Below are 27,404 nucleotides of genomic sequence, written 5' to 3' on the forward strand. Positions count from 1 at the left end.
TGTATCGTATAGACGGAGTTCCTTACATTACATTTGTAGTAAAATGGGATGAACAAAATACCAGGATTAAATGTACTTTGGCTCATGATCTTTCAGGATCGAGGGACCATTCACTCTTCATTCATCCATGTCCCCATCCCATCCCTCCAACCCCTCTAGACTAGACAGGACGCCAGTCTTGGAGAGACAGCAGCTCCCTGACGGTCTGCCCTACAGGAAGGAGACAATGCTGGACGTCTGTCCTGTTTGTGACACTTACCTCTCACCTGCCATCAGCCCAGTGAGGTCACACACACACACAACACAACCTTTCTCCTCCAGTCAACAGGACATCCAGGCCTATAGCCTTCTATCTGCAGACTACAGAGAACAATAGCACATCCCAGAAATAGACAAATACATTTGAGCTATATCACTGCCTGCAACAAAGCATTACATTTACATTTTACAAAGCCTGATGTGTTGAATATCAAAATATTTGTATCAACAAACCACCATCACCTCAGAGTATTATAGCGCAGATACATTTACTGAGACACACTGTGCAGTTCTGCTGCTATACAGTGTTACTAGTCACATTGTCAGCCAAGTGGGGCAAGCAATCTGTTATCTTGGTTGTACCATTGATAGCAGCACATAGCCTAGATTATTATTTTACAGTGGAAGCATACATTTAAATCAAACTCTCGTATAAATAATTTGGAACAGTTATGATCAACATTCTCTATGTAAAGACAAGTCAGGGTTCAACAGTTAAGGTTGGTTTAATTTCAAAACACTGAGTTCAAGCTCAATAAAACCACAGGTTTAACATGTACAATATTTTTGTAATTGCTTTAAAATAATATAAAAACAATGAGTAAATCTACAGTGAAATGTTATCAAAACAAAGCAATGAAAGACAAAAACTAAATCGTATTCACATAAAAGAAACAAACATTTTGTGTTTGCTACACACGGTAATATATGCAACGAACACTAAAAATAATCAATGGTAAATTACTTTTTTTTTTTATGAAGCAAAGAGATTTCATCACAATGAGAAAGGAAATGTCAACTTCACCAGCTCATTTAGCAAACATGTTTTAAAGGGATACTTCAGGATTTTGGCAATTAAGCCCTTTATCTACTTCCCCGGAGTCAGATGAACTCGTGGATACCATTTTTGTCTCTGCGTGCAGTTTGAAGGAAGTTTCTAACTAGCATTAGCACCATTGCTAGTAGATACCATACACTTCCACTCATTGCACTATCGCTAGTTAGCATTGGCTTGCGAAACTACCTCTAACTCATACTGAATGCAGAGACATACACATGGTGGTCCATTAGTTCATCTGACTCTGGGGGAGTAGATAAAGGGCTTCATTGCCAAAATCCCAAAGTATCCCTTTAAAGTCTGTACATTGGTCTAGCATTACAACATTAATTAAGAAAATATGACTACTCCAAAACAGTAAAAATGCATCATCACTATAATAAATTGTCTTTCACACACAGAGAATAAAACAACAAGTTCAAAATGTAGGGCTCATTTTCCTCATTTGGTTGCTCAGGCAACCACAGTGCTGTGAACTGTACAAACAGGCGTTAGTGAGACATTTAAAAATATAATAGTAAAGGTAAGGTGTTGTGTTTGGTTATTGGCACAGTCTGAAGAAAGAAACACACCTCTCATATTGATTACAATGCAGAATGAAGAGGCGCCAAGAGAAGCGTCAGTAGCAACAATGTACAACAATATTTCACTATACATTTGAAGGGTCACGATGCTTTAGGAGTCCACAGAACCGTAGGATGCTCTTACTGAAAAGGTGAATGGTACAAATGAACCTGTGTCACTACAGCATTTCTTCAATTTACCCATTGTGAAACAACTCCCGCAGTTTTCATTTTTTTTTCTCCAAAAGAGTTCTTTATGCTAAAACACATTTTTGTGACAATGAAATGCTGGTGCATTAGGATGTAAATTTTGCAGTTCTGTTGGCTGTTGTAACATGCATAACTGTACACTATAATACATGTATTCCACACCCCTTGAGAGAAAATACATACTGATTAATGTACACAGCCTCCAGACACTCTGGATATAATGTGATGTTACAGTCTGTGACTATATCCATAGGGTTCAGCAGAGGAGAACGTTGCGAGGCGGTCGGAGATAGGAGTGGACTAGCTGCTGCTTTCCAGATCTGTTGGGAGGACAGGAGACGGCAAGCTAACACACCGACCACTGTACGCAGAGGAACACCAACACTAGCACAAGATATTTGGCTAATAGAAGAGCACCGCAAATTATATTTTGAACGAGAGTCTTATAATGGTGGAGGAAAACTTCTGTTTAGTTTAGTTTTGTCTGTCAGCAATCAGGAACCAGTCCTCAGCTGTCTGTTGAAAAAAAGCATGTGCTTCCGTTAGTTTAAAAATGTTTCCTTTCCCTTGTCTGAATAGTCTTCTGTTTGGGAACAAAACCTTACCATAGACGTGAACATTTTGCTAAGCATATTCTCAATTGACCAAACTCTTCAAATGTAATGAGAACTACAGTTCTGATAACAGCAGTCTGTGGTATTGATGAGAGGACAGTGGGTCCCACCATTTATAGCTCCTCTTCTTTAGTGACCTTTATCAGTCTTTTCAGCTCACATCATCCAAGAGCAGACGCTGGAATCGCAAAAGCTTCAGTAATTTTTCTGGAATAGTGGCATACTGTAACACTCCAATGGCAAACCTCCCTCTGGGGGGCAACAACAGCCACAAGCATGCAGGTCAGGACTAATTTAAGAGTTAAGAGGTCCCAGTCTTTTCCAGTCATAGACCTACTACTGTAAGACATTATGAAATAAGATAACTGAGATTTAAGACAAATGCAATAACAAGCTGATGTCTACCTAGATCAGAAATAAGTGGTCTTTCAGCTTGTTAGGCAGTAGTAATGATATGTCAATGTGATCTCGTCAGACACGTATTAAGAGACAGGATAATACAATTGATGTTAATGCCCTTTCTTCGATCAGGCGTTCTACTGGTCATGTTGCAAGTCCTCCAGATAACAGGATTACATGAGGAACTGAGATGTTTCACTATTATGAAGAACACTCACACGGAATGCTTGAGAAACACTGGTCTTTGTCTTTAAGACATATCATTGCCTTAGTATTGTTGCGGTACATCCAACCTTTGAGGAACTGTGCCTGCATCACAACTTGCTATGACAGAGGCCTAGTTCTGTAAAGGGTGTGAGGGAACGGTAGTTGCTAGGCCTTTCCACAGCTCTCTGTGTAAGGCATTGCTCAACATCTCCTACAGCAATGAGAGAGAGAGAGTACAGTACGTAGCAACATATTGAACAAAATCACTATCAATAGTTATAAGTGCTAGCCTAGACATTCTCTCTCAGTCCTCACCAAAGCAATGGCAGTTTAGTTTCATTATCTATTCAGGTGTTCTCTCCTTCACTACATTCACAGCACCATAACTAGCGGTTTTTGCAGTGGTAAACATGGACATTTGATTGTGGATATCTCCTTCATACAATATCAAACACAGGGAGACCCCAAAAGTGGCAGACAAATAAAAGCAAAGATGTTGTTTGAGCAACATATCCTCACATTAGACATTATCATTCAGTTCAAGATGATATTTGGTGGACTGAGCAGACAGAAGAGTGGAAAAGGAGCAGAGATCATTCATGATGAGCTGGAGGCCAGTTGCCTAATTAGTCTGTATTGTCCCTGGGCCACATGAGGATGGCCCAGCACAGAGACGAGGCGGTGGTAGGGGGTAGCAGGGGAACAAGGACCACCACTCAGTCAGTCCAATAGCAGCCCATGAAGCCAATGACAGCGATCACACAATGCTGGAAATAACCTCCTCTTGGCCCTCACAATGCACTGGCTAGCTGCTCTGCTCTATGTGGGCCAGCCCAGACTGGTCATCTGGAAACATCATGAAAGAGCCTCCGGAAAACATTGTAATGACGACAGCACTATTTACATGATGCGTCTGCCTTGCATATCCCTTTCTAAGCTCTGCTATCAATACATATTTGGCCCCGATGTTTGAAGTTGTTGCTGGGGGAGAGGGCTAGTAAGGGTGAAGAGGAAAGCAGATCTGGACTGTAGACTGGATGGGAATGGAGATGATGTCACAGAAATGTTGAAGGGCATTGGAGAAGAGGTTCCAGAGGCTAGGTGGTTCCACACTGGTGTGTCTGTAGGTGGTCACGCCCCGGTGTTGTCTAGAGCTGTGCTGTAGGGTGAAGTGGTGGGCGGTGTGGAGTGTGCTGTCGTGAGTGGTGTGCCGAGTCGTGTTCTTGGTGCTGTGATGGGTGCTGTGGAGGTATGGGTGTGGAGGTACTGGGACCAGGGCCACTGTTGGCCAGGTACTTGGCCCTCATGCTGGAGGTGTACTGTTGAGAGAAAGAGAAAGGTAGGCGTAACAAAACAGCATGGGATGACCCATGTATACACAGATAAAGAATTACAGTTTTCATCCAATAGAGAACTACAGTGCCTTCGGAAAGTATTCAGACCCCTTGACTTTTTCCACATTTTGTTAGGTTACAGCCTTATTCTAAAATTGATGAAATTGTTTTTTTCCCCTCATCAATCTACACACAATACCCCATAATGACAAAGCAAAAACAGGTTTTTAGAATTTTTTGCTAATTTATATATAAAAACAGAAATATCACATTTACATAAGTATTCAGACCCTTTACTCAGTACTTTGTTGAAGCACTTTGGCAGCAATTACAGCCTCGAGTCTTCTTGGGTATGACGCTACAAGCTTGGTACACCTGTATTTGGGGAGTTTCTCCCATTCTTCTCTGCAGATCCTCTCAAGCTCTGCCAGGTTGGATGGGGAGCGTTGCTGCACAGCTATTTTCAGGTCTTCCAGAGATGTTCAATCAGGTTTAAGTCTGGGCTCTGGCTGGGCCACTCAATGACATTCAGAGGCGTTGTCTTGGCTGTGTGCTTAGGGTCGTTGTCCTGTTGAAAGGTGAACCTTCGCCCCAGTCTGAGGTCCTGAGTGCTCTGGAGCAGGTTTTCATCAAGGATCTCTGTACTTTGCTCCGTTCATCTTTGCCTCGATCCTGACTAGTCTCCCAGTCCCTGCCGCTGAAAAACATCCCCACAGCATGATGCTGCCACCACCATGCTTACCCGTAAGGATGGTGACAGGTTTCCTCCAGATGTGACGCTTGGCATTCAGGCCAAAGAGTTGAATCTTGGTTTCATCAGACCAGAGAATCTTGTTTCTCATGGTCTGAGAGTCTTTAGGTGCCTTTTGGCAAACTCCAAGCAGGCTGTTATGTGCCTTTTACTGAGGAGTGGCTTCCGTCTGGCCACTCTACTATAAAGGCCTGATTGGTGGAGTGCTGCAGAGATGGTTGTCCTTCTGGAAGGTTCTCCCATCTCCACAGAGGAACTCTAGAGCTCTGTCAGAGTGACCATCGGGTTCCTGGTCACCTCCCTGACCAAAGCCCTTCTCCCCCGATTGCTCAGTTTGGCCGGGCGGCCAGCTCTAGGAAGAGTCTTGGTGGTTCCAAACTTCTCTCATTTAAGAATGATGGAGGCCACTGTGTTCTTGGGGACCTTCAATGTTGCAGAGATTTTTTGGTACCATTCCCCAGATATGTGCCTCGGCATAATCCTGTCTCTGAACTCTACGGACAATTCCTTCGACCTCATGGCTTGTTTTTTGCTCTGACATGCACTGTCAACTGTGGGACCTTATATAGACAGGTGTGTGCCTTTCCAAATCATGTCCAATCAATTGAATTCACCACAGGTGGACTCGAATCAAGTTGTAGAAACATCTCAAGGATGATCAATAGAAACAGGATGCGCCTGAGCTCAATTTCGAGTCTCATAGTAAAGCATCTGAATACTTATGTAAATAAGGTATTTCTGTTTAAAAAATATATATAATCTTAAAACCTGTTTTCGCTTTGTCAGTATGGGGTATTGTGTGTAGATTGATGAGGATATAAAAACAATATAATTTTTTTTAAATAAGGCTGTAACGTAACAAAATGTGGAAAAGGTCAAGGGGTCTGAATACTTTCCGAAGGCACTGTATAAAATATTTACGATAGTGGTGTATATTTTATATTTGCTATGTTTGAAAGTGCAGGTGTTTGCCCTGACATCAAAAAAGCATTACTAATGTAAAAAGCTTAGAACACCAAAAACAGGTCACCTTAACAAATCAATAGAGAGGGTTTGGCTGTGAGGGCTTGAGAATGAACAAGCCTCACACATTACATGACAACACCAACACAGAGAAAACATTCAGGGTCCGATTCTGACGATGCAAAGAAATGCGGTACTAGTGTGAAAAACAAAACAAAAACTTGTAGGACCATTCATTTTAAATTCAGTAACTGTGCAGAGTCCATGCGGGATACAGCGCCGCGGTTTTTGCATTGTGGGAATGCCACCATGGGAGTCATTTGGACAGCCTATTGTGGACACCTAGGATCAGCAGTATGTTCAGAATATCTCAGATTCCCCTACCCTCAGATTTGACTCTGAACAATCTGTGTGTGATATCAGAAATCTAACTGCTTGGTGCATAAAATCAAGTTTCAGTCTGCATTTTGGTTGGCAATGGCAAAAATGAATTGCATATTCAGTCTGATGGGAGGTAAACCTGAAATACAGATCATTTTGTCCCTTAACTGCCTTATCTGTATACCATTTGGAATTCTACCATATATATATATATATATACATATACAGTGGGGATTATCAGTGGTCATTTCCTAATAATTGCTCCCACAGTTGATTTCTTCAAACCAAGCTCCTTACCTATTGCAGATTCAGTCTTCCCAGCCTGGTGCAGGTTTACAATTTTGTTTCTGGTGTCCTTTGACAGCTCTTTGGTCTTGGCCATAGTGGAGTTTGGAGTGTGACTGTTTGAGGTTGTGGACAGGTGTCTTTTATACTGATAACAAGTTCAAACAGGTGCCATTAATACAGGTAACGAGTCGAGGACAGAGGAGCCTCTTAAAGAAGAAGTTACAGGTCTGTGAGAGCCAGAAATCTTGCTTGTTTGTAGGTGACCAAATACTTATTTTCCACCATAATTTGCAAATAAATTCATAAAAAATCCTACAATGTGATTTTCTGGATTTTTCTTTCTCATTTTGTCTGTCATAGTTGACGTGTACCTATGATGAAAATTACAGGCCTCTCTCATCTTTTTAAGTGGGAGAACTTGCACAATTGGTGGCTGACTAAATACTTTTTTCCCCCACTGTGTGTGTGTGTATATATATATATATATATATATATATATATATATATATATATATATATACATACATATATACACACACACACACACACACACACACTGTATCTATCTACTGTATCTATCTATCTACTGTATATATAGTATGTTTCTACATGGGAAAGTAAGGGCTTATCATACTGTACTTAGAGATAATAAACCATACTGGAATTGGGTTGGGTTGTCACATCTGTGTACATTACAATGTATGTATTGCAAAAGAGCAGACAAAACCAGGTGCACTTGCAGTACATACTCTGTGAAAGGATATGTGACAGGTTTACAGAACTAACAGGACTAAAGCTCCTAACACCTTATTCCAATTGCCTATAGCTCCTATATAATTTATATAATATATATATGCCATTTAGCAGCCGCTTTTATCCAAAGTGACTTGCAGTCATGCGTGCATCCATTTTTAGTGTGGGCGGCCCCAGTGGGCATCGAACCCACGATCCTCAGTGTTTTGCAAGCGCCATGCTCGGCCAACTGGATATAACCACACGTTATATCCTGCACATAGTTGTGCTGAAAAGTGGCCTTGCCAGATCAACATGATTTTCAATGGGAGTCTCTTAGACTTAGTGGTAAAGTGAGGTGGAGACCATCCCACTCCCCACTCAGGAGCCATTCTACCCGCTATACTGTACATCTATGAGCTCTGAAGGCCAGGAGAGAGAGACAGAGACATAGGTGGAACAACTTGACAATAGCAGAAGGATGTTATAGCTCACAGAAGAACTCAAGACTTCCAAAATGAACTAGTACAGGTTCTGGACTAGTGGAATGTTCTGGCAACAAACCGCCCAGATCTATCAACAACTGGATAAAGTTGTTCTCTTCTACAGTAATGAACTCGTTCCTTTTTCAAAACCGTCAATCCCTAAAGAGGTCCACTGTGATGTAATTCACGCAGTAATAAGTCCTTTCCAGGGCCTCCCTGTTTCAGGTGGAAAGGGGAATGCAACACTTAGTCTAAAGGGCTCGGAATGCAATGCAGTACGTGAATGTCATATGTAGGCTTAAATGTTCATGAAAGGAAAGCCATGATGGGCCTGAAGGCAGGACTAGAACGTGACATGTTCCACCTAAAACAGCTGCAGTGCTGGGGGATAGGATGGGCCACAATCAGGGGACACGTGTTAGGTGAGGTGTCAAACTAGCAAGACAAAGGAGGGCAGTGGGGTGGCAGGTAGCTCTGGTTAGGGCGTGGGTGGTTGGGGTGGGGGGAGTAGACTTGGTTTGGGGGAACACAGGCCAGTAAGTGAAGGTGGGGTGGGGGCATTGTCTGTACCTGTTAGCATAGCGGAGGAGGTTACCAAAACGATCTCTCACTCGCTGAGGGCTTTAACTGCCAGCTGTGGTGGCTGTAACTGTCCATGCCGGCAGTCAAATACAACTGTATGGGTTTGCAGGAAAGAAAACAACAGCGACAAGACAGTATAGAGAAGATACACAGCGCAGAGTTTAGGTCCAAGCAGACACACTGACACCGAGGAGGAGGGGCTCACTCTCCAGGACAGGAGGGCAACCGGCCAGGGAGGAACAGGGACCACTGACGGAAGGACTCAGGTTGACTTACAACACACAACCTATGGAGACTGGTAGCTAGGATCGTCATGTTGACTAGCTCTTACTGTGAGCCAATCTAACTTGAATATGTCAAAATCAGAGGCAAAAATACTGCACTGAGACATCATTTCCAAAACCAGGCCCTGTTGGCAGACTGTTTACTTTTAAACAACAATATCTCATTGGAAAGATCTTCGTCATTATCCTGTCCTACACAACGGCTGCCAAATGACCCAGTCAGTGGAGGTGTTCTGTCCATCAGTGTATAACGTAGACATTGGGACACTTACCGAGGGAGGAGGGGACTCTCTCTCTATCAGTGGAGTGTTCTCACACCGCGGGTTCTGGAAGGCATTGGCATTCTGGGTCCTGTGTAACAGAACAAACACACACTCCAAGGTTAAACACAGCCGGGGAGGGAACTACAGCTGCAGAACACGCACAGAAATAGGTTCACAAAAACGTCCATGACTTATTGACCCTCAAAATAACCTTTCCATGCCACAGAAGCACGTACACCCACATATACAAATCTTTCATGATACCATTTAAACCCCTACAGGCACCACAGACACAGACCCCCACAGTACATCCATGGCTGTACTATACTGTACAATCCACCAAAACCAGAGTAACACCAAATCCCCTCTCCCAGGCAACACATCCCCCATCCCAATCCTAAGAGGTCCATTCATAAAGCTGTTGGCCTTGGGTTTCAAAGGACCACAGCTGGAGAGCAACAGCTGCATCGGTCACGGACGCCAGAATGTGACCCTCTATGGGAGAGCAGAGCACGGCTCCTCTCTCTCAGCGGTGCCCTAAACGTGGAGGCTGTGCTAGTACAGCCCTGGGTCACATGGTCTCTCACATTCCTCATCCCTCACCACCACAGCCTGCTTTGAACCTTTCAACACTGAGAAAGTGGAGGGGAAAAAACAGATCCCCCTAACACTTGTAATTGCACCCACTGTTCCCCAGTGATTCTCTTTGAGATGAGTGTTGGTGTTACTGTACTCACATGTACTCTGTGACGGGGGCGTTGCTGACGGTGTGTGCTGCAGCAGGGATGCTGGTCTCGCTGCCGTAGCTGCTGCCACAGCTGTACAGGCTGGGCATGTGGACCCGGTACAGGTTGTCATGGTTCTGCAGTCTGCCTCCGTGGGCCATGGACTCCTCCTCGCTGTCCGCCTCGTTCCTATAGGGACACACAGGGACACACAGAGAGAGAGAGAGACACTGCTGAGTCACACAGGTCCACCAGGACACATTCTACCAGGAAAATCATTGAGGACAAGGCAACAGAAAACATGTCGTCCCCAAAGAATGATGTAGTGACCCCCCGGGCCAACTGAGATATTGCGTGTGACTAACACATTTCAGTGACGTTACTATAGCTCCCACCTTGGGCCAATCAGTGTAATTTTGTAAATGCTGGATCTCTATGGCAAGACGCATCATTCACCTAAGTTTAGTCAAAATCAGCCCAGTGCTGTCTGAGATACTGTGTGTGACGAACATACGGAGACAGATCCACAGTCCCCTCCCTGATTTCATCGTTGGGGAGAAAATGTGAATTTCAGTTTACTTCCAAATTCAAATGGAATTGACCACAACCCTGCAGAGTGACAAACGGCCACAAGGGGGAGCCCTCTCCCACTAAAAGGGAGAGCAGCTGCAGCACAAAAGCATGCACATTCACGGTCACGTTTTGTATTCATTCACGGTCACGTTTTGTATTCATTCACTGCCACGTTTTGTATTCATTCACTGCCACGTTTCTATTCAATTCCTTCACTGCCCAAGGTTAGACGAAAGATGTGTTCTCTTTGAAAAAGGGAAAGCAGCAAATTCCCGCTGAGCTTAAGGAATGAAACCACGCTCCAGTAAGATAAGAACGTATCTAGTTTCCACAGGAATATTACAGAATGATCTGCTACAATATGGATTGGTCTACATTGCCATTTCTGTTCAAACATGAGCTGTGATTGTGACTAGTGCAAGGGCACCACTGAAAGCCCACATTATCAAAACATAAAAACACATTTGCCCCTGAGGCACAATGGTCAAGATATAAAACCTGGATAACAAAAAGAAGACAGAAACAGCCCTGTGGTGCTGAAGGGAATTAGCGCTGATGATGACATGGTGGCGCTTGTCTCCCTCTAGTGTTCAACACCACCACCCATAGGCTTTTCCTCCACACAGCTAATTAATGACATCATCCCATTCAATGGCAGCACGAATTCGCACATACAGAACATTACAAAGACATTAGAGTATGTAGTTGGGGTGAAAATATAACTAATTTCCAACATTACCGTGTTCAGCTGGTAGAGCACGGCGCTTGTAACGCCAAGGGAGTGGGTTTGATCCCCGGGACCACCCATACACAAAAAAAATGTATGCACGCATGACTGTAAGTCGCTTTGGATAAAAGCGTCTGCTAAATGGCATATTATTATTATTTATTATTATTATATATAAAATATATCAATAGAATGGCTTAAGGGATTAAAAGCAGTACAGCTTAATGGGGGGTTATTAAGAATTACATGCATCATTAAAACAATGAGATATTATTCAAACAACTGTATGCCATTTAGAAAATGTATTCCTATAAAAAACCCTGTGTTGTATAACAGGAACAGTGAGCTGAGATCAAACTGCAGAACATAACATATCCACCCCTATCCTCAGTTAGAACTCTGCTAATTACATAGTGGAGTTAAGCTGGAGGCGTTGCCTGGGACAACTAATTCTCATCTCTCTTACAAGGCATTATGTTTAATCCTATCCATCTGCTGCTGATAGGGTCACCCAGTGGAGGGAAATCAGATGGATTTCATAAAGTACAACGTCAACCTCGGAAATTACACCACTCCACGCAATGGTTGCAATAGATTTAGGCAAAGCTTTGCACGATAAGGGAGAGGGGGATAACAGGAAGTGATATATTTGGGGAAGCAGCTGGGCCCTGCCGGCCAGGTCCCACGGAACACGCTGCCAGTGTTCTACACACTAGAGTATTGTCTCTTTCTGTCTGTCTACAGGCAAATCATTATAATTTCAGTCATTTCCGTGTAATGTAAAAATGGGACGCAGAGGCTACAGTCCACGGTTTCAGCAAAAGCTCTATTAACTGAGTTCTATTGGAGGCAATTCTAAATGGTTTCTCAAACACTGAAATACCTAAAACATCCTTTACTTTCTGAACCATTTTGCTCATAGACATGGAACACTAACAGACAAACAGAAATAGCATTGAGGTCCAATTGGACTGACTGTATGTGGTACTGGAGGATAGTGGTGTGTATGGGAGATGGGTTCTTACCTCTTGTTGTTCCAGGTGTGAGGCACGCTGCAGACGATGGAGCTGAACATGAGAGCCGTGACGAAGGAGAAGAACACCAGGTAGATCAGGCCCTCTAGTCCATCATAACACAACCCTGTTATAGCCTGGACATAGTCCTGGAACATAACACAGCAACACAGTTAATAACACAACCCTGTTATAGCCTGGACATAGCTGGAACACAACACAGCAACACAGTTAATAACACAACCCTCTTATAGCCTGGACATAGCTGGAACACCACAGCAACAGACAAGTTATTTATAACGGTACCTAACATTGATTATGAGCACAGTATGCACAGGGTGGTACAGTGCATATCAGGGTCAGTCTCTTCAATTACGTGATGACGCTATATCACTGGAAGACGTCATACATACATACATACATACATGCAGTATCTCACAAAAGTGAGTACACCCCTCACATTTTAGTAAATATTTGAGTATATCTTTTCATGTGACAACACTATAGAAATGACACTTTGCTACAATGTAAAGTAGTGAATGTACAGCTTGTATAACAGTGTAAATTTGCTGTCCCCTCAAAATAACTCAACACACAGCCATTAATGTCTAAACCGCTGGCAACAAAAGTGAGTACACCCCTAAGTGAAAATGTCCAAATTGGGTCAAATTAGCCATTTTCCCTCCCCGGTGTCATGTGACTCATTAGTGTTACAAGGTCTCAGGTGTGAATGGGGAGCAGGTGTGTTAAATTTGGTGTCATCGCTCTCACACTCCCTCATACTGGTCACTGGAAGTTCAACATGGCACCTCATGGCAAAGAACTCTCTGAGGATCTGAAAAAAAGAATTGCTGCTCTACATAAAGATGGCCTGGGCTATAAGAAGATTGCCAAGATGCTGAAACTGAGCTGCAGCACGGTGGCCAAGACCATACAGCGGTTTAACAGGACAGGTTCCACTCAGAACAGGCCTCGCCATGGTCGACCAAAGAAGTTGAGTGCACGTGCTCAGCGTCATATCCAGAGGTTGTCTTTGGGAAATAGACATATGAGTGCTGCCAGCATTGCTGCAGAGGTTGAAGGGGTGGGGGGTCAGCCTGTCAGTGCTCAGACCATACGCCGCACACTGCATCAAATTGGTCTGCAGGGCTGTCGTCCCAGAAGGAAGCCTCTTCTAAAGATGATGCACAAGAAAGCCCGCAAACAGTTTGCTGAAGACAAGCATACTAAGGACATGGATTACTGGAACTATGTCCTGTGTTCTGATGAGACCAAGATAAACGTATTTGGTTCAGATGGTGTCAAGCGTGTGTGGCGGCAACCAGGTGAGGAGTACAAAGACAAGTGTGTCTTGCCTACAGTCAAGCATGGTTGTGGGAGTGTCATGGTCTGGGGCTGCATGAGTGCTGCCGGCACTGGGGAGCTACAGTTCATTGAGGGAACCATGAATGCCAACAAGTACTGTGACATACTGAAGCAGAGCATGATCCCCTCCCTTCGGAGACTGGGCCGCAGGGCAGTATTCCAACACTGCCTTGCTAAAGAAGCTGAGGGTAAAGGTGATGGACTAGCCAAGCATGTCTCCAGACCTAAACCCTATTGAGCATCTGTGGGGCATCCTCAAATGGAAGGTGGAGGAGTGCAAGGTCTCTAACATCCACCAGCTCCGTGATGTTGTCATGGAGGAGTGGAAGAGGACTCCAGTGGCAACCTGTGAAGCTCTGGTGAACTCCATGCCCAAGAGGGTGAAGGAAGTGCTGGAAAATGATGGTGGCCACACAAAATATTGACACTTTGGGCCCAATTTGGACATTTTCACTTAGGGGTGTACTCACTTTTGTTGCCAGCGGTTTAGACATTAATGGCTGTGTGTTGAGTTATTTTGAGGGGACAGCAAATGTACACTGTTATACAAGCTGTACACTCACTACTTTACATTGTAGCAAAGTGTCATTTCTTCAGTGTTGTCACATGAAAAGATATACTCAAATATTTACTAAAATGTGAGGGGTGTACGCACTTTTGTGAGACACTGTACATGTATACATGTACAGTAGGCCTGTATGACAGGACATTGATGCAATTGTGCATGTGCAAATGTGAAGTGTTGCAATGCCTGGATAAAAAAACCACTAACATGGTCACAGATCTGTCTGTGCATATTATACTCCACTGTCTAGTAGGGCGATACTTAGGTGCCGATACCATATGTACTGCGACTCTATATGCACTGCGATTCTATATGTACTGTGATTCTATATGTACTGCGATTATATATGTACTGCGATTCGATACTGTGATTTTATTACGATTCGATCATCCAAAAATATTGCTGCTGCAGTGGGACAAGACAGAGCCATGAGAAAATGAGTTTTGATCAGTCACGGAAATAAAAGTGCTGAAAACTAATTAGCTCCCTATTTAAAAAGAAGATGGAGAACAAGGTATGAAGGGAAAATACTGTAGTTTTGGTGCATGTACAGCAAACTAGCGCAAAAATATTATTGCGATATTGTCAAAACTATGCGATATATCGTCAAAAAGAATACCCCGATATGTAACTATATCGATCTTTCCTCCCATCACTACTGTCTGGTTCGTTGTCATGTCATATGCTGTACATGCATGTATCTATGACAACTAGTGCACAGGCTAGACGTCCACATCATGTCATAGAAATACAACTAACCAGACAGACCTACCAAACAGATGCTTCATATTGCCTGTCTGTTTGCTACACAGGGTTCCTGTACGCAGCGCCCTGTCTGACACACATGCTACACATGCTGGAAGAGGAAGGTTAGACATTACTATTTAACCCTAACTCCGCCTCGTGTCGAGGAGTGAAAGCAGGCCAAGACAGTGCTTTTCCTGTGCCTTGCGTCAGAGCCAGGCACATTAGTCATTATTGAGAGGAAGTAGCTCGACAACATGTGCATTACCCAGGAGAGCTATTCAACATGACAAAAGCACAGAGTAAGTGGGGAATAATATAGTCCAGCTTTTAAAGAAAACCTTTCATGATGGGTGCTTCTGCTTCCTGCATTTGCATTGAGAGACCTCTTGGATGTTCCTTCTAGGTATAGCATGTTTACATGTGATGTAGTAGCAGACGTGTTACGGCATCCTCCTGGGTCATGCTCAGCACAATGTTCAGAAAGAAATATATGATGCAGAACAAACATCCCTCTCTGTAGAAGAACAAATCACATCTGCAACATTACACAAAGTTTGCCTACTGAAAGTAGCCCTGGTATAGGCAGAATGTGAGCTCCTGGGATACTGGTTGATTGGCTCAGGTTCTCCTGCCCTCTGCGGTGAGGGCAGTGAGTGGTGGGGATGAAAGTGGGAGTGACAGTAGGAACAGTGAGACCCAGGCAGGGTTCTGAGTGTGACAGTGGGCCTGGCCACATAGGGGTTAACAGGGGAGGATGTGAAGAGCTGTCAGGGAGGGCTGCTACTACAGATCATAGAGATATGCTGCCCAGCCCAGGGCGGCGGGTGCACTGCAGGCAGAGAGGAGCAGAACGGGGTTGAATACAGGGCTGAACCAAGAGCAGTGGAGCAGAGTTGAGCTCAGCTGAGCGGCGCAGATGCACAGGAGTGTGAACTGTGAACGTGGTCCTCTCCACCACACAGACAGAGGGAACGCCAACTGCAAGTCATGCAACGGGCTCACTGGACCGTTTACACAGCTCGCATACACATCTGCAAACATCATCGGACTAGACGTGCACTGAATATGCTAAAATCACATCACAGAGAGGGATATGTACACATGTAGACCATGAACATACAACACAGAGACCATACAACACCCCCTGTGGAGTAAGGATGTTAGCCATGGTTCCCCTGTAGTCCCAGGCAGGAAGGCAGCTCACCATGTGCAGGCTGCGGCAGTCCACCAGGGCAGTGAGCTGATGCAGGCCAATCTCTGTGGTGTTCAGTACCCCCTGGATCTGTTCTAGATTCCCCTGCAAGACACACACACACACAGTTTAAAAACAGGGCCAGGTCTCCATTTAACACAGTAAATTAGGCCAGACCACTGTCTCAGTGTGCATGTGTGTATGAAAGAGATACTTTGAATACTTATTTAGGTGTCCTACTTAAACTAGTAAAGAAGGTTTGTATGAGGTCAACAAAAGTAGAGTCGGCGAAACTTTGAGAAAACTCCCAAACCAAAACAGAGTCAGCAACCCTGACGCCTCTTGCAGACAGACTCCAGAGTTTTAATGGTGCGCGCCACATTCCATTGAAATGAAGGTACTTCCTCCGATTCTCAAACTTAGGCTATACCGCAGTCTGTCTGCACGAGGAGTAATAACAAACAACGTTCGGATTACATTTTCCTATGGACTGTAACGGTCGGTAGAGAACAGCATTTGTCCAGAGGTGCATTTTAAATGACCAAATACGACATGAGGGCTGTTGAGTGTTGGCAGAGTTATACATCTCTGATAGCCCTACAGTATGTGAAATATTTCCATGAACTCAGCATTTTCTCTCTTCACTGTGCCACTGAAGTATGCCTGCCTGCCTGCCTCTATTTTCCAACACGTCCCAAATGTCAGGCATCATTTGTTCCTCTGTGCACACAGTGGAAGGCTCATCGCTGGATAATACAACACAGGGCTGTACAGGAGGCCAGTGAAAGTAACATGAGCATAATGCAAAGGTGACGTGTCAGCAGACTTTTATGGCCAGGTGCGCTCATCTCCTCTCTCTCTGCCTGTTGGTCCTTTGGTTCCATTCAACCCTTAGAATTGCTACAATAGTACAGCCAGTGTAGCCAGACCAGGGGGAAGGGCAGGGTGTGTTTGTGTGGAGTGACTGAGCCAGCAGGTATACTGTAATATCAGTACACTGGGAGGTGGCATTCACAGCAGGAAGTAAAGTGATAGATCGCAAGAGTCAGGACACTCACCTTAGTTTGGGGGTACTCTCTGGTGGCCGAGTGAAGCAGTTCAGACAAGTCGTCCTGCATCTCCACTAAGGCTTTGTGGCTCCCGGACAACTTCTACAACACAAGAGGAAAACACAACCGCCTGTATCAGACATTGCATTGAGTACTACACTACTTGTTCAATGTCACCTGACCCTTACACAGAAAATATAAACCCCCTGCTAGCGAAAACTAGTCCTTTCTGATAGTCAAATATGTCCCTTTACACTCAACCCAATGTTGGCACATTGACACCCTGTACCTGTGAGATATATTGCATGCATTATGTATCAAACTTTTCTCTTTACAGATGTACCTGTGATAGCTAAGCCTGGGCTTGTACTGCACTAAGTCATTTGATCAATTCATGAGAATAGAAAAAAACCACTACAGTCCATTAAAAGCAAGTCACAGAAAGGGTCTTAGGGTAGGGTCTTCAAATCACATTCATATTTAACACTGGCAATTGCCTTAGTGGCCGTTTCGCAGTTCTACATTTAAACCTCCATGAAAAGCTGGGAAAAGCTGACATGTCCTTGAGTGGCCCATCCAGAGCCCGGACTTGAACATGATCGAACATCTCTGGAGAGACCTGAAAATAGCTGTGCATCGACGCTCCCCATCCAACCTGACAGAGCTTGAGAGGATCTGCAGAGAAAAATGGGAGAAACTCCCCAAATACAGGTGTGCCAAGCTTCTAGCGTCATACCAAAGAAGACTATTTGCACTGCCCCCCCACCCCATCCTTTTTACGCTGCTGCTACTCTGTTAAGTATTTATGCATAGTCACTTTAACTCTACCCACATGTACATATTACCTCAACTAGCCGGTGCCCCCGCACATTGACTCTGCAACGGTACCCCCCTGTATATATAGCCTCCCTACTGTCACTTTATTTTACTGTATATATAGCCTCCCTACTGTCACTTTATTTTACTTCTGCTCTTTTTTTCTCAACACTTTTTTTGTTGTTGTTTTATTCTTACTTTTTTTGTTTAAAATAAATGCACTGTTGGTTAAGGGCTGTAAGTAAGCATTTCACTGTAATGTCTGCACCTGTTGTATTCGGCGCATGTGACCAATAAAATTTGATTTGATTTGATTTGATTTGACTTGAGGCTGTAATCGCTGCTAAAGGTGCTTCAACAAAGTACTGAGTAAAGGGTCTGAATACTTATGTAAATGTGTTATTTCCATTTTAGAATAAGGCTGTATCATATCTTTTTTGGGAAAAAGTCAAGGGGTCTGAATACTTTCCAAATGCACTGTATGCAGTGAGATGCATTAGCTAGATGAGAGTCATCTCACTGTTCAGCCTCATTAGACCAGATAAATGATGGCTGCATCAAAGTTACATATCAGCCTGATTCACGCATATACTGTCTACTGAAATAGATGATATGAATACTAAACATGTTATAAAACCAACACATCATTGGGTCTGTGACGCCAATATCAAAGCTCTTTGCTACTGAAAATATGATGGCCAGTAAAAGTCTGTTTGAAGTAGCCTACCTGTTGGAATGGGTTGGTTTGGTCCACACTGCATCTCATGTAGTACTGCAAAATGTCTGTGGAAAAACACATACAACAGGACTGGATCAGATGATGTGAGCAGTACTGCAGACAATCTCAGTGTAGTTAGTTATAGTACAGTGACAGTCAATTGATCAATAAGGTGAATTGCATTAACCCATTCTCACAGAGGACATACAGTTTTCTCCAACCATTTCACACATGAAACCAGCTCCTTTAGAAGCTTCAGTGGAGGTCTCATTTGCCACCATGGTGACTTACTGGATGATATTTCAATTCCCTGACCTTGACATCCCATAGCCTTTATATGCCACTGCCTGAAGCAGTGCCCAGTCTACTGAATGTCAGGTGGTGAACCCCATAACCCCATAGCCTACAGTGCTGTGGTATCATCTCAGGTCAGCTTCCCCAGAGACAGAGATGGACAGAGATTGGGTTATTTCTGGGGTTGCTTTTCTGAAGTGGGTGAATAATGATCTTTGGGAGGGCCTGTAGAGTAATCAATGTATGCCGATTAGCTTCTTAACAAGGTACTGCAGAGCAGAGCTGACTGGGGGCTTGTAAGGAGAGGAAACTGGGGTTGCGTCTCAAATGGTATCCTACATGGCTACCCTACACTCTGGTCAATAGTAGTGCACTATACAGGGAATAGGGTGCCATTTGGGATAGAACCTGGATCGATGGGGATGGTTCAGAGCTCCGTAAACAATGCTAATGGGTTAGCTAGCAGCACGGTCAGGCACACTGTGCCAGTAGGATTAATAGTATCCTGCTTTAGGGAACTCAATCTGGGATGGTGTGAGAAGGAGACACGTATTCTCACCCACACACACCCACCCACATACAATTTAATAAATAATGATATTTGGGAGTGCGTGACTTAAACATAGCACACCATGGCACAGGCTTGAATCAGAGTGCCTCTCCTTCTGGTCCCCAGTATTAATCAGAGAGAATATCACCAACACCACCAACACAACACATGGCATCCTGTTCCTTACGCCACACTGGTCTGTAACGTCCACTGACTACCACACAGTCAAGTGGGTTCCAGATATTACAATTCTCTGTGAGGATTCCGCAGAGCTGTCAATTGGTTCCAAAGTGTGCTTTTACATTTCTCTCAGAAACCTCCCATCTCTCTCGCACGCGCACATGCACGCACACAGTGAGTGGTAGAGAGAACAGCAGCAGTCTGCTCTGGTTATGGATGGGCCAGTTCACATCTGCCTTAGCTACTCTAAGCTCCCTCCCTGTGAGTCTCATAAACAGTGTAATTATGCCACTGAAAAGGGAAATGAACTGCTCATTCAATTATATCCTTGGATGGCCATATACAACAGGCTGAATAGAAGACCTCTCATTTACGGCTTGTAATAGTGTTTAAAGCAGCCAGTCAGAGATGACAGACTCATAACTTCTCTTTGTGGGATCTGCAATAATTGGGTTCAGGATATTACTACTAAAATGTCAGAGTGATGTAAAAGAGAAACAATGGCCGAACATTAAGTATAAAACGGGAGAATAGAACAGCCTTTCTGTCGGGGCTAGGACAGGGCAGTAAAGAACAGCCTTTCTGTCGGGGCTAGGACAGGGCAGTAAAGAACAGCCTTTCTGTCGGGGCTAGGACAGGGCAGTAAAGAACAGCCTTTCTGTCGGGGCTAGGACAGGGCAGTAAAGAACAGCCTTTCTGTCGGGGCTAGGACAGGGCAGTAAAGAACAGCCTTTCTGTCGGGGCTAGGACAGGGCAGTAAAGAACAGCCTTTCTGTCGGGGCTAGGACAGGGCAGTAAAGAACAGCCTCTCTGTCGGGGCTAGGACAGGGCAGTAAAGAACAGCCTTTCTGTCGGGGCTAGGACAGGGCAGTAAAGAACAGCCTTTCTGTCGGGGCTAGGACAGGGCAGTAAAGATATACATATTACGGCCAGTGAGGAACAACAGATAAGATGAAGAATGGCAACAGAGCTGTTGAAATTATTCACAGAGAGACCTCAGTGCTGCAAAGTGAGGTATAGTCTGTAGCGTTTGTTTACCAGGGCAAAATAAACAGTAATGGCTTGTCCAGGACGGCCATTTTCTTCTCCTGTCGTCGAGTGACAGGTATGAAATAAGGACAGAATGGAATAAAGGTAATGAAAAGGGCGACCTTTTCAAAGGCTGCCATTGTAGATCGAGAACAACCTAGGGGTGGAAGGCTAGGCCATTCTTAGGGGTCACAAACATGTACTGGACACCATGTTGAAGAGAGAGAGAGACTCTCTTATAGAGTCATATTACAACTAGCGTAATAATTTAAAATCAAGTCTTGCAATGTCACATAAATGTTCAGCTCCCTTGTAAGTCTAAACCACCTTATATTGTCTTTAAATAATTTACATTGCTGCTTATAAACACACAGGCATGTTAACACGCAAGGAAAATAGAACACACAAACACCCCTGATTGCCTGATTCCAGCCTCAAGGCAGTGGGGGAAGCTACTGTACTGAAGATGAGATGATGCACATAGGTCAAATGAGTCTTAACAACAATAGTTACACTAATCAGGATCTACAGTTAATGTTGGCTTTCTTTATTCCTATAGTTCCTCCTCTAGTATTCCTATTGCGAGTAGGCAGAGAGGGCTTCACAATGAGATGGTAGAGAGCTCTATTCTCTCCAGCAACGACTTGACAATGGAGAGTGAAAGCTGGAGTGGTGATTTAGAGGGAGGATGACTAACTGGGCACTAGTGATGGGGGAAAATAGTTAAATCGATACAGTTACATTAGGGTATTTTTGACGATATATCGTATGGTTTTGATAATATCGCAATATTCTTTTTGTGCTAGTTGGCTGTACCTACACCAAAACACAAAATGTTTCCTTCATAGCTTCTTATTTTGTGAAATAGTGAGCCAATTTGTTTTCAGCACTTTTATTTCCATGACTGATCAAAACTTTTTTCTCATGGCTCCCTTGTGAGAATTGCGAAAATCTCAAGGCACCCAAGTATCGTGATAATATCGTATCATGAGGTCCCTGGCAATTCCCAGCCCTACCTGTGACTGTGTTAAATTACGCAGTACTTTTCCACAGATACCGTCGACTGCAGTAGGAACAAACACACACACTCTGCCTGCCTTCTCCACCATAGCATGTCTCTCCTCATCCCCCTCCTCCACTGGTCTTATCTCATTCACACACTCCGGGCTCTATCCCTCTCCTCTCACACTTCTTTCACCTCATCATGGGACCAGATTGGCCAATTACTCCACGGGCCGCATTGGACACTTAAAATGCAGCGCAGCCCGTCACCCATGGCTTGTCTGCCCGGCGACAGATGCTCTGGGGGTAATTTATTGAGTCCTATTACAGGTTTGAGGAGGTAGCTCATGCACCCTAGCCCAGGTCCATAAATCTGAAAGCAATATATTTTACCGCTGGCCAGAGAATAGAAACAGGTTTATATATCTCCCCAGGGTGGGATGGGGGATTGATTGAGCATCACACTGATTGGGCTTATCTGGCACATATTAAAGCGCTTTTGGCATTTGTGTCGTTGCTCTGTCATTATTTCTGCATCATATCTCAGTGCGCATGCTACTGATGAGAATGAATCCAATAATTTCTCAGAGCTATCAAAACATTCTCCAGATGAGAGTATTCCTCGACAAAAGAAACACTCATATTTTATCACAAACAAACAGACAGTGTTAGAGCCAGACTTGTCATTGGTGTTATGCATTTCCCCTACGACGATTTTCTATTTTCTACAACTGTTGTAGTGTTCTGTCAAGTTGAAGAGAGATTTTCATAGTCAGCAGACGGTTCTCCTCCAAAACAAACAGGATATGAAAGCTTATGTGACTGTGAGACATCTCTAACAAAAACTTGCCTCTCAGAATTCTTGCACAAACAACTGTTAAAAGTAGAGTTAGAAGTGAATCTCATACAGCGCAATGTCTGTATTTCACTTTATGATTGATCTCACAATAAACATGACACGTCTCTTAATGAATATTTACCTTTATTGAGCACTCCATACTGTTCTGTCATTTGGGTGACGAACATGTCAGGAGCAACGCAGAAGTCACTGGAAGTCTGCAAAGAGGGAGTAAAACACATTTCACACAATCTGAAAAACATAGCCAAACAGTCAGAAGCACAACAGGACATTTCACAACAACACAGTAGTTAGAATAATGAGAATGTTTAGTCTGTAGGATATTCAGTCTCAGTAGAGGATTCCATCTGGAGGTAATAAAGATCATATGCACCACCGTGTTACGGAAGGAAGACGAGGCAGGGGGTCATCTCTGATTCATATGCAGGGGAGGGAATTATCCATTTTAAATGGTGTGGGAGGGGGATTTGCATAAAGACAGATCCCACTGGGTCCTATATATTTGATAAAGGCATGCTGCGCACAATGAACGGCACACTGAACCAGCTATAAACTGTAGTAGCTAGTCTGCCTCGCAATTGTCCCTAGATAAACTTAGCAAGTGTTAACAAACCTAACTTCATGACTCATACTGATAATAATACCTTATGCCAAACATTCTATTTTGTTCAGTGTCAACTGGCCCAGTACAGTGATTCAGGTAAAGGTTGTACAGGTTCTTACTCCCACACTACTGGGACTGAGCTCTGGGTTCCAGCCTCAACATAGATATATAGAGCCATGTTCCCATGGAGATACTCACGGCAGAAACAGCCAACTCCAGACCCAGGGAGGCCCAGCTGATAACCAGAGCCAGCATGCTCAGAAGACACACTCTGGGGACGGAGAGAGAGAGGGAGGAGAGAGGTTAGAACAGGACTGCCGCCCAGAAGAAATATCAGCCCCCGCAGAGATGCACAACACTGAACTTCACTATAGTTTCACCCCGTTAGTTTACACTATCAACGTTTCCCTCTACTGTGGGAAGTGTGATCGAATCAACATAATATTAGCCCCTTTCAATGCAACATAACGGAAATAAATGGTCTGAGATTTTGTTCTAGGCAGAGCGCATCGGAGGAGGATTCTATTGCATTGACAGACACGAGCGGTCGCAAGCAGATGCGCTTGTTTTGAGATCAAAGTGAAGAATGTATCCGCGTGCACATTTTAGGGCTGACCCCATTTAGTCGACTGGTAGATTGTTTGGTCTATCGGCTGTTGGTCGACCGAGATTTCTTTAGACGAGCAGTAGCAAAAAAATGTATCATACAATTATGTGTACAAGACTCTGGAGGCCGTGGGGATGGCACAGTCCATCACTCTAAGATGTGCAACTGAAATTGTATATGGTTATATTACGTAAGAACAATGGTGCAACACTAATAAAAATATTATTATTTTATAACAAATGCGCTTTCTTCTGCGTTGGATGGCGGTCGCTGTCCGTGGTTCTGAAACACAGTGCGCTGTTGAATTGGCGCCTTTTCCTAGACCATGTTGCTATGTGCATAATAGCAAAGTTAACCAGCATATTGGTGTTGAGAACAATACGGTGGAGGCAGCAGTGGAGTTAGGAGACGAGAAAACAGCCCTTGCCTTAATTGTCTAAGAAAAGTGGGGAGAGAGGAAACTCAAACTTAATTAGGTCTATAATCAAAAGCCAAACTGTTAAATGTGCTTGGCTTAATAAATCATCCATATATATCTACAGAAATAAGACAGATCCTGCTTCTGTTGCCTGTTTGAGTGTTTGTTTAATAGCCTACTGATTCCGTGAGCACCAAGCCTCACGCAACCACAACAAGTCGGATAAACAATTTCACAAATTCACCCGTGTTTGTGATCTTTGCTATGCTGTAATAAAGGCTTTACACTTATTTTCGTCAGAACTGCCTCTCTGATATTATTTATAATTTATTTAGTGTTGTTTACACTGTTCCAAATTGTCCGAAAAATACTATTTATAATAATAATAACCCTCCTTTTTCTTGATCTCATTATTATTACTATTATTGTTATGATCATCATTATAATAATAATAATAAGTCATGTCATTATCATTAGTAGGCTTAGTATAGCAGCCTTGTATAACCACCATCAAGCTGTAGGCCTAAGAGCGCCTCCTGTTTAGTCTTAATACCGTAACTTACTTAGGCCTATATTTCAATACTTATATAGGCTACAGTACTGTATCAGTCAATCATTCATGTCATCACACAGCATATGAGTCATTCATGATTTGAAATGCAATCAAGCATTTTAGTTTTAAAATAACAAAGCAAATAATTAGTGTAAACAATAAATAAACCGTTCCATTTCGGAAATTGCATTCACGAATGAATCCGACTGCTTTTAGTCTTTGCTGTAATAAAGGCTTTACAAAAAACAAAAACATTACAACAGACTCTCTGGTATGCTTATAATTTATTTAGTGTTGTTTACCTTGTTCCAAACCGTCAGAAAAATTATATTGTAATCTAACAGTAACTGTTTGCCACAGATAATATGCACGCAGCGCTTGCACCGTACCTTATTTTTCTTGATCTCCTGTATTTTCCACAACTAGTCAAATGTATTCTACACATCTGACTTCCCCTTTACCTACTGAGCAACCAGTAAACATTCCCGTTTGTCGCATCCTCTGCATCCATTTTGCTGTCACGTGTTACGGTGTTCTGAGTTTGTTCAAACCGATATATTTATGTAATTATGATATGCTATAGGTCAGGCCCTATTTGTCACGTGCATACGATGCATACATGTGTCACGTAAAGAGAGCAAGGGTTGAGGAAATAGGGAATGTTTTTCCTAAACAAATGACGGATTTGGTTAACCTCTACGGGATCGGTGTCCCGTATACGGGACGGTTGAGCTAACGTGCGCTAATGTGATTAGCATGACTGATGTAAGGAACAGCTAACTTTCCAGGACATAGACATGTCTTCTATGGGTAGAAAGCTTAAATTCTTGTTAATCTAACTGCACTGTCCAATTTACAGTAGCTATTACAGTGAAAAAATACCATGCTATTGTTTGAGGAAAGTGCACAACAACAAAAAACGTATCATGGCAACTGGTTTGATACATTCACTTCTGAAGGTAAATAATGTACTTACATTCAGTAATCTTGCTCTGATTTGTCATCCTAAGGGTCCCAGAGATAAAATGTAGCATAGTTTTGTTTGAAAAAATCAATTTGTATATTCAAATGTAGGAACTGGGTTCTACAGTTTGAACCCCTGCTGTCTCTGGCTCCACACCCACCCCGCCCGGCCATCTAGATGTGTGAAAGTTAGTTTATAAGTTAATGATCCATCATGTATGACATTCCTGGGAGTGTGTAAACTTACATTTTGTATTACCATATAATTTTTGTATGTTCTCTATAGTTATGTACATGAAAATGTATCAATTGACCAATTCGGAACATTTGGGCAGACTTGATACAAAATAGTCCAGTCTTGCAATGCTTCACTGGATCAATCTGAAACTTTGCACACACACTGCGGTCATCTAGTGGCCAAAATCTAAATTGCGCCTAAACTGCAATATTATATTGTGGCCTTTCTCTTGCATTTCAAAGATGAAAAAAAAATAAAAAAATAAAAAAATAAAAAAAACGCATGTTTTTTTGTTTGTATTATCTTTTACCAGATCTAATGTGTTATATTCTCCTACATTAATTTCACATTTCCACAAACTTCAAATTGTTTCCTTTCAAATGGTATCAATAATATGCATATCCTTGCTTCAGGTCCTGAGCTACAGGCAGTTAGATTTGGGTATGTCATTATAAGCATAAATTGGGTCGAGTCGTGCGTTCTCCGAAACATGACCCGCCAAACCGCGCTTAACACACGCCCGCTTAACCCGGAAGCCAGCCGCACCAATGTGTTGGAGGAAACACCGTCCAACTGAAGAGCGAAGTCAGCCTGCAGGCGCCCGGCCCACTAGAGCGCGTTGAGCCAAGTAAAGCCCCCCCGGCCAAACCCTCCCTTAACCCGGACGACGCTGGGCCAATTGTGCGCCACCCTATGGGACTCCCGGTCACGGCCGGTTGTGACACAGCCTGGGATCGAACCCGGCTCTGTAGTGATGCCTCAAGCACTGCGACGCAGTGCCTTAGACCGATGCGCCACTCGGGAGGTGTCTTAATTATTTCATCAAACAGTGTGCTTAAAGTATCAGACAAGCTTAGTGCATATCGTTGATTTGATTAAAACACAAAGGATGTGTCTATATATGGAAAAATACACATTTTAAAATTTCGACAAAATCGATTGGTCGAAAGAACAGACGAATCTCGGTCGACTAAGTTTTTTATATTTTTTATTCAGGTACAGCCCTAGCACATTTGCTCATAGGCCTATTCTGCTAGTTAGTGAGTTAACTGTAGCAAATTTTTGGTCAGCAATCGGGGAGTGATTGCTTCCTACAAGAGCACAAAATTAGTGATGGTGGGGGAATCGATACAGTTACATATCCGGATATAATCTTTACGATATATCGTATCGTTTGGACAACATCGCAATATTATTTATGCGCTAGTTTGCTGTATTTATAGTATTTTTTATTTCGTAGCTTGTTCTTCATCTTCTTTTTAAATAGGGAGCTCATTTTTTTTAAGCACTTTTATTTCCATAACTGTTCAAAACTCGTTTTCTCATGGCTCTCTTGTGAGCAATATGTTTGGAACGCCGAATCGCAATAAAATCACAGTATCGAATCGCTAATACATATAGAATCGTCATACATATCGTATTGGCACCTAACCATGAAAATATCGTATCGTGAGGTCTCTGGCAA

The 27,404-nt window shown here is 43.3% G+C and overlaps 1 protein-coding gene across 1 annotated transcript in view; it reads right to left on the reverse strand.

The window, feature by feature from the left end:
* Positions 1-1,898: 1,898 nt before the first annotated feature.
* Positions 1,899-27,404, reverse strand: part of LOC311145868 (protein tweety homolog 3-like) — a 62,035-nt gene continuing 36,529 nt past the window's right edge. The window contains exons 6-14 of the mRNA XM_084182217.1: positions 23,359-23,431; positions 22,678-22,753; positions 18,652-18,707; positions 17,118-17,210; positions 16,072-16,164; positions 12,203-12,339; positions 9,890-10,066; positions 9,162-9,240; positions 1,899-4,408 (exon numbers count right to left, since the gene is read on the reverse strand). Of these exons, the coding sequence (XP_084038343.1) occupies positions 4,238-4,408; positions 9,162-9,240; positions 9,890-10,066; positions 12,203-12,339; positions 16,072-16,164; positions 17,118-17,210; positions 18,652-18,707; positions 22,678-22,753; positions 23,359-23,431 (955 nt within the window). The 3' untranslated portion in view covers positions 1,899-4,237. The remainder of the gene's footprint in view (positions 4,409-9,161; positions 9,241-9,889; positions 10,067-12,202; positions 12,340-16,071; positions 16,165-17,117; positions 17,211-18,651; positions 18,708-22,677; positions 22,754-23,358; positions 23,432-27,404) is intronic.

The sequence above is a fragment of the Coregonus lavaretus genome, assembly GCF_964263955.1.
Source record: "Coregonus lavaretus genome assembly, chromosome: 2".
In the NCBI taxonomy this organism is placed as follows: Eukaryota; Metazoa; Chordata; class Actinopteri; order Salmoniformes; family Salmonidae; genus Coregonus; species Coregonus lavaretus.